The sequence below is a fragment of the Nasonia vitripennis genome, chromosome 5, assembly GCF_009193385.2.
Source record: "Nasonia vitripennis strain AsymCx chromosome 5, Nvit_psr_1.1, whole genome shotgun sequence".
Classification (NCBI taxonomy): Eukaryota; Metazoa; Arthropoda; class Insecta; order Hymenoptera; family Pteromalidae; genus Nasonia; species Nasonia vitripennis.
Window position 1 is genome coordinate 12,112,416 of NC_045761.1, and position 7,856 is coordinate 12,120,271.

The 7,856-nt window shown below is 34.4% G+C and overlaps 2 protein-coding genes across 4 annotated transcripts; one reads left to right on the forward strand and one right to left on the reverse strand.

Annotated features, from left to right (window-relative positions):
• The first annotated feature begins 3 nt into the window (after nt 1-3).
• LOC100116350 (dehydrodolichyl diphosphate synthase complex subunit nus1) lies at nt 4-2,981 on the forward strand. Of its 2 annotated transcripts, XM_032601128.1 has the most exons (4): nt 4-57; nt 646-1,231; nt 1,319-1,760; nt 1,850-2,981. In XM_032601128.1, exons 2-4 carry the CDS (start codon nt 931-933, stop codon nt 1,938-1,940), a joined length of 834 nt encoding a protein of 277 aa, XP_032457019.1. In that variant the 5' UTR covers nt 4-57; nt 646-930; the 3' UTR covers nt 1,941-2,981. The 2 variants fall into 2 exon arrangements, with proteins under 2 accessions (XP_032457019.1, XP_016845748.1); XM_016990259.3 differs by having other exon boundaries at nt 30-1,231.
• Nucleotides 2,323-7,806, reverse strand: LOC100124262 (arginine/serine-rich protein PNISR). 2 transcript variants are annotated; one of them, XM_032601121.1, is made up of 13 exons: nt 7,606-7,806; nt 6,945-7,478; nt 6,607-6,804; nt 6,226-6,521; nt 5,933-6,158; nt 5,676-5,857; nt 5,329-5,604; nt 5,149-5,251; nt 4,698-4,769; nt 4,518-4,627; nt 4,170-4,449; nt 3,022-3,917; nt 2,323-2,539 (listed from the first exon to the last, which is right to left on the reverse strand). In XM_032601121.1, the coding sequence occupies exons 2-12, from the start codon at nt 7,054-7,056 to the stop codon at nt 3,046-3,048; spliced, it is 2,727 nt and encodes a 908-aa protein (XP_032457012.1). In that variant the 5' UTR covers nt 7,057-7,478; nt 7,606-7,806; the 3' UTR covers nt 2,323-2,539; nt 3,022-3,045. The 2 variants fall into 2 exon arrangements, with proteins under 2 accessions (XP_032457012.1, XP_016845745.1); XM_016990256.3 differs by having other exon boundaries at nt 7,572-7,806.
• Nucleotides 7,807-7,856: the final 50 nt, after the last annotated feature.

Consider the following 7,856-nt stretch of genomic DNA (forward strand, 5'->3'; position numbering starts at 1 on the left):
TATTAGTTTCTGCTTTTGTTTAAGCCGATGATACGCCGGGGCGGTAAGTGCCAAAAGGTACATACTTCAATATACTTGAAACCATTCTTTTTTCGTCCTTGGCATTTTTTTTTTCGTTGTATATTTTTTATGAGAATTGAATTTGATGAAAGTGAAATTTTGAAGTTATACGGATTTTTTTTTGCTTCTGACATATATAGCAATGGAGGCTGGGATATAGTAGTACTTCTATCCCTTGTTCGTTAGTTACTTTCGTAATTTTTGTTACAATTCAGCGTTGATGCAAAAATAAGCATACATATAAGTACTAAGTAGTACTTGAACATAATTGAAACTAAATAATTTTTATCGCCTTTCAAAATATTCAACATTTTTCAAAGATTAAAAAAAAAAAAAATTACAAAATAAATGGAAAAATATAACGTGCAAAACTTGCAATACAAGTATTTGTTATTATTTCATTTATTGATTTTTCAATTTATGAATTTTCATGTTTGTCAAGTCTCGGAAACATAAAATAATAACAAACTTAAAAGTAAATTTGTTGAAAATTTTTCTGTACGCATTTTAAATAATGGCATAATTGCTATAATTAATAACCCAGGATAGAACATTTAATTTGTACACAATTATTATTACGTGTAGCTGGACTATTCACTAAAGCGAATAAGTAGCTAGCAGACGAAAAGTAACCTCTATACTCCAGTTGTCCAGAATACTCGCAGGTACCTATATACCATACAGGACAGGACCAAGTATAGTAGCATTTAGTATAGCAACGAAGTGGCGTGTGTATTTAGTCGGGCTGGATGCCAAGACAGCTGTAGACGTGAATTTCATCTAGTATTTACTTCATCATCTAATTGTTAATGTGGTTCTCCAGTAATCAAGAACCCGATCCTATCGTGTTTATCGAAAAACAAATTTAACATGTATATTGTTTTATGGTTTTTATTCATTGTTGCACACTCGTTGTATGATTTCTTCGAGTTCATAAAGAAGCAATGTAAACATTTAAGATTGCGTATAGAGCAACGTGGATACTTGAATAAATTTTCCGACGATTACTCGTTTTTAACGTCGAACAATTGTCTGGCTACTGCCTCCAAGATTCCAAGACATTTAGCCATTCTATTAGGGCAAGAAGAAATTTCTGTACTTGATTTGAGACGACTTATCAGCTGGTGTGCAATTGCTGAAATACCATACATTACCTTCTATGATCACAAAGGTAAACTGTGTTATATTTTTAATATACATCAGTGATTTTATAAAATTCCTGTACATTATTTATCACAATAAATTTATTCATTTGTAGGAATTTTACAGAAAAGCCAAGATCTTATTCGTAGTAAAATTGATGAATTAGAACCTCTTGCCAAACAAAATGTAGAATGGTCACATAGTTTTGATAGCACAACCAACAATAAAATTGTCGCAGAAAGGCAAAAAAATAAAAGAAATAGCTTGGCAACCAATGCTATCCAGTCGGATGCAACAGAATTAATAAATATTCGTAAATCCAAGTTACAAGTTTTGTCCTATACGGATGGAAAAGGCAAAATTATTGAATTGACTAAATTTTTAGCCAAAAATAATCATGTAAATGGATTTGAAAAGCATGATGTAACTTCAGAATTACTTGATGAAAAATTAAATTTTGGCATGGGTGTGCCAGATCCAGATCTTGCAATAGTATTTGGCAAAACTATGTGCACTTATGGATTTTTACCATGGCAAACTAGAGTAACTGAATTTTTGTAAGTCGACTTTTTTAAAATTTGCTTAGTTATTTAAATGATATTATTATGTTCATTTGTTAATTTGTTAATGATGATTTAATTTACAGCACTATACCCAGTCACCGTGATATATCATACAAAGATTTTGTAGACACAATAATCAGATTTAGTGAGTGCCAACAACGTTATGGAAAGTAGTTTAGAAAAAAATACTAAAGAACAGCTTGGGTTTCCCATAATAAACAATTTAATAAAAAATTTATTGAATAGGAAATACCAAGTGCTTCCAAGATCCTGGAATATTATGAATGCAATATTATAATTTTCAGAAATGTAAATATAAGTTGTAAATATTTTTTCATGTGGCTTAAACAAAACAAAATTCTTTAGTAAAAAAATACACCTATCTTTTTCAATCATTTATACCGAGTTCGAGGAAAATGATAAGTTATCATATTTCCTGTTACCTACTATAACGTAATTAGCATGTTAAAATAAAGTAAAATTGAAACAGTTCATGTATGTATATAAAAGAACAGAAGTAATGTTGGTATTCATTAATTTATTTTATTTATAGGAATAAGTACAAGTAAATATATTTTATTACAGTTTTTGTGAAAGTTGGAAAACAAGATTTATTATACAACTGTTACAACTGCATTATTTAATGCAATATTTTTTAATTACACTTTCCATACTTTTTGACTAATGACATTATGAATTCAGAAACTTGAAAAAACTTGCTTTTATTTCTGTTGCCTATGTCACGGAAAAGAGTAGCAAACTAATAGGCTGACCTGAAAAAGAAAACACATTTTCAAACAAGGATAACAGACCTCACACTATTATTACAGCCATTTAGCAACAGCTAACTTTTATCTACAGCTGATTAAATTATATGTATGATTTTTTTAAAACAATTTCCAAAAATGGCCAAAGTACTGTTTGTAGAAAGTCACAAAATTACCAGATAAAATAAATACATTTTTTTCTTTTTAATCAAAACTACCGTTAAACCAAAGATTTAAATAATTCAAATTTAATCACTGGATTATTTACAGGAATAATTAAAATAAATTACATTAACAATGATCATCGTAATTATAATGATGATAACAATGATGAGAACAACAATTTTACAAGAGGTTTCATTTGATTTGTTAACATTCATAATAAAATTATAAACGGCACAATTTGTATAGACTTGCACTCGTAATAAAACAGTTTACTTTGAAAAAATTCAAAAGAAAAACTACATGTATTCATAAATCCATACAACCTTTGCAATTGAAAGAAGATACATTCAGTCCTCGTAGCGATGCGTCGACTTCTTACCATCTCGATCTTGACGATAATGATGGCGATGGCGATAATAATGGCTCTTTGAACTTCGGGTATTTGATCTTGAGCGTTTTGAACGTTCGAGAGAACGAGAACGTGTGTCTCGCTTTTTACTCGTACCTGTACTCTTGTGACTATAAGAAGATCTCGAACGCCTACGAGATCGAGACCTATAACCTGAACGCGATCGAGAACGAGTTCGTGTTCGTGTTCGTGTTCGAGAGTGAGAGCGAGAGCGAGATCTTTTACGAGCTCGACTACGGCGTCTTCTGCGAGAACCTGAACGCGACCGCGATCGTTTTGTTCTATTTGATCTAGATCTTGAAGTAGATCTTGAATGAGATTTCGATCTAGATTTTGAGCGGTTATTGTCAGATCGAGAGCTTGATCTAGATTTTGATTTAAAATATTGCTTTTCGGTGCTTTTATGCGTATGATTTTTGACTCGCTTGTTCGTGGCACGATTACGATTGCTACTAGCATTCCCGCTGTCAATCCCAAGAACATCTGCACTAGTTCTGTTGAGAACAAGAGTCGAGGCCGTTTCTAGTTTCCCAGAAGATCGGGAAGATCCGCACGAACCTTCCCTGGACGAATACTTGTTTTTACTTCTAGATCTGCTTCGACTGGATGAGCCGTCTTTTGCATTTTCACCATAACGCGAAAGTTTCTTGCGCGAAGAACTTTTACTACTTTTACTCTTACTAGAACGTGCGGTCCGTTTTGATGAACTGTAATGGTCAGCACTTTCGGAACTTGATGACACGTTGCCTTCAGCAAGCCTTGCACTATCAGCCACTGTTGATTTAGAACTTGTGTCTATTTCACTGTCAACTAGAGAAATTGGGTGTCTTATTATTTACTAAAAAATTTGAAAAAAATATGTCTGTACAGTGTACACACATTTGGAACCCTATGCAAACAAGTTCATTCTGATATGTATAAATATGAACTGGTATATACACAACGAGGTCTAAATAGATCAAAGTATTTGATGGTAAATTTACAAATTGAACTTGTTCCTTTATGCTAATAAACAAAAACTTGATAACTTACAGTTCCCTGTTTATAAAATTCAACACATACCTATTTTGAAGCCGCTAGTATTACCCATACCAGAATCCTTTCTTAAACGCCTTTCCATCCCTCTACCTTCATTCCTTACATCCTTTTCCCTTGAGTTTTGATCATCTCTTGATGAACCTTCACTTCTTTTCCGCAAGTTCTCTGTTTCTTCTTGCTCTCCCGATCGTTTAACTTTCACACGATCTTCGTCTTCTTCTTCTTCTTCTTCTTCCTCGGCTAGTCGTGCTTCAATTTCGGCTTCAGTACGACGAAAAGCTTGTTGGCGACGTCTTAAAGTTTCCTATAATCAATAAATAACATGAATAATGTTACCATTCTTTTTTAATTTCATCAGTATTTATTTATTACCTTCAACTCTTCTTCACTGTCATTATCTCCAGGACTTTGTTGAGAGTGCTCATGATTAGAAACATGTTCATCCTCGGATTCACTGTTGCTGTCACCATAGATGCCCAAACCTAAAAATTAATATTAATTATTATGCGGTAATCTATTCATGAATTTTTTATAATCCGAATATTTACTTACCAAGTTTGCGAGTGATCTGAGACACTGGCGCTGCAGTATGAGATGCGGTGATTGAACCATGTCCTGTGGGTGCTTTTAACATTGTAAAATATTACATTTTTTTCAAAGCAAGAATTAGCACGGGTATTTTCATAAGTAACGGAATAGTACATTACGTTACAAGTGTCGTAAATGTCACTCTCTAACACCGTGAATTGCTTCGGTGCCAGAAAATGTCACTCAAGACATGCGTATCGTGCAATATTTTTTAGCAGCGCCTGCCTAAAATCCGTCAAGATACGATTATCCGTGTCGTAAGCAGTTCTTTTTGCTAACCGTGAGGTTAACATCTGAAGATAGCAAGATAATAAGCAGGGCACCGCAAAAGGACTACTTACGACGCGGATAAGCGTGTCTTAAATGCCGATCAAGTCACGCAGTGCTATATAAATGAATTCTAGTTTTGTTTTACCTTTGCTACAATGGCGTCTCCAAACTTCTTTACATACAGAACTGATTTCATCATTCGTTACTTCCAGTAGAATTTCCGTAAGAGATCGACGGACTTTAAGCATCTATTTGAAAAAATTCGAATTTAATGACCAAGTTTATTCTAAGTTTTTGTATGATAAGCAATATCTTTTCAACATACTAAATTTTGTAACATTTCTTCCTTATTTTGTCGCAATGCCACTGACACAGAAATATTGTCAGGACTTTTTTCTTTATGAGTAGTCACAACTGTACGTGTATGAACAACTGGTGAAGCTGCATCACGAAAACGAGTTTTTCTTGGACGCATTAAGTCGGGACTGTGCTGTTGTTTGGAATTATCTTTTGGTGATTGTTTTTCTTCATTACTGTTGCTGCTCACTTTATTATCATCATCATACTCATGCTCAGTTGTTTCTTTTTCAGAGTCAGAATCCTAACAAAACAAAAACAAGTATTATTCTTTTTATTTTTAGCGAATTGCTATAAATTTTAAATCATACTTACAAATTTACTTCTACTTGGATTGAGAACCGCTCGTGCTTGATCTTCAATTTCCTTGAGAGCTTCCAATTCTTGTTTTCTGAGAATTTCCTGCCTTTCCCGTTCAACGGCTTTCTGCTTTTCTCTTTCCATTTTCTCAAGACCTTCACGAATCCATGCTGGAAGCTGTCGCCGTTTTACGGTATCTAAAATTGAACACATGTTGTATTATAGTATATAGATGAAAAAAAATTGTAACTCGAAAAAATGTGTTACAATACCTAATGTACTCGCGAAATCATCTTCAGGTGTTCTATCTCGTATTTCTCGATTTCTAGACGTTATCATTTCTGGTGTTGCTAATGTACTAGCAGGTGGAGGTACAAGTGGAATTCTATTGCTGTTTTGACGCAAGCCTTTTATAAAAGGATTTGACTGAATGGGAACAGTTGTTCCTGGAGTAACAGGATGTTGGTGTTCATTGTTCCAAAAAGTATTTGAAGAAACCTGTTGTGCACAAGTTAAAATCATGATTTTTTGTCTAAATAATTCATTTTATATTTCAAGAACATACTTGATTGCTGAATTGTGACTGGGATAACGGCATTGTGCTATATCCAAAAGAAGGAGGTATAGGCGGTGCTGCTGGTTGAACTGCAGTAGACTGACTACAGTGATTAGGAAATGGTGGACTAGTAGATGATATCGTAGGTGCAGGTGGTGGAATAATCACATTATTAGAAACACTTGAGATTCCAACAGATTTTCCATCCAATCCAGGCGGAATGCTGTTATTCCATTCCCAGTTTCCTGAAGTGGCAGAATTTTGATTCCAATGACTGCCCCACTGATTCCATTGATTCCAGTCATCTGTAAAAATCAAAACATGACAAGTGTGGATATACATATATTTAAAAAAAAAGGGAATCAAGTTATTTTCCAGTAAATAGCATACCTGTTCCACTGATGTTTGGAGCTGGTGGGGCAGGTGGAATTTCATCATCTTTGGTATCCATGTCCATAGGTGCTTCTCCACCTCCATTGTTTGATGATAAACATTGCAATTCATCCGCTATTGATGGTGGTGGTGGTGCTGGTGGAATGGAAGTTTCCTTCATCTTGATCCATTGCTGCGCCAAGGCAGCCCAATCAACTATAGAAAATTAAGAATTATGAAATACAAAAAGAAATGTTATCAAAATGTTTAGGAAATTCAATTATTGCAATATTGAGTAGCAAGTATTGATTTTTGTATCCACTTAAAACAATCTGAATTGTAATCAATGGAATTACCTTGGTCACTGTTCATATTTTGATAAGCTGCGGGATTCAAGGCCCATTGAGTTGGATAGTCCTTACCCTCAAACATATCTTCGCTCATCTTCATCGATGCTTGTTTCTTCATGTAAGCTCATACACACCACTAAATTTTTTGTGCACAAGATTTTTCCACTGCATGTAAGGATTGTACTTGAGTGAAACAATGTTTGTTTAGAAACTATCATGTCAAAGCTGTCAAAGCGATGTTTATAGTGTACTAGAGTAGAGCCAAGTAAAATGGAAACAAATTCCTGTGCTCATAACTCGACTTGTCGTATTTTTTTTTATTTCTTTCACACGAAAATACACATAGATATGCGTAAATAGTACAATACGCTACATATTGCAAGTGTCGAGCCTAATGGCAAATAAATATCAACAATCGGCTTGTATTACTAACGCTTAAGTGGAAAGAAAACGTAAGGGAGCCGAGACGGAGGGAGAAAGAGACAGACTGAAAGAAAGAAAGAAAGCACCACTCGCCGTCAGAAACACCGCAGCATCTATCTATAACCGAAAAAGTAACTCTTTGTATACAGGAAATATAACCAAGCACAAAAGTTTAAACTTCCCAATGCTCTACAAAGTGTGAAACTAAACTTTTGAAGACTGCAAGTATGGTACGCTAGGTAACCTATGTGTATACTGTAGCCTGCAGTTTGTAGACTTGTAGGCAGAAGATTCGTATATAGATACACCTTTGAAATGTAGAGTCGCTCGCTCTACGATTATTGTATAGCTTGATTTGTCGCTAGGTTAGAACTTTGGCTAGATCGAGATGTTTTAATCCGCGAAGCCGAGATGCCTATTGGTTAATCACATTCGGTGGGCCTGCAGTAAAGGGGGGTATCGGACAGGATATATACTGTATACTCTTTATATCTA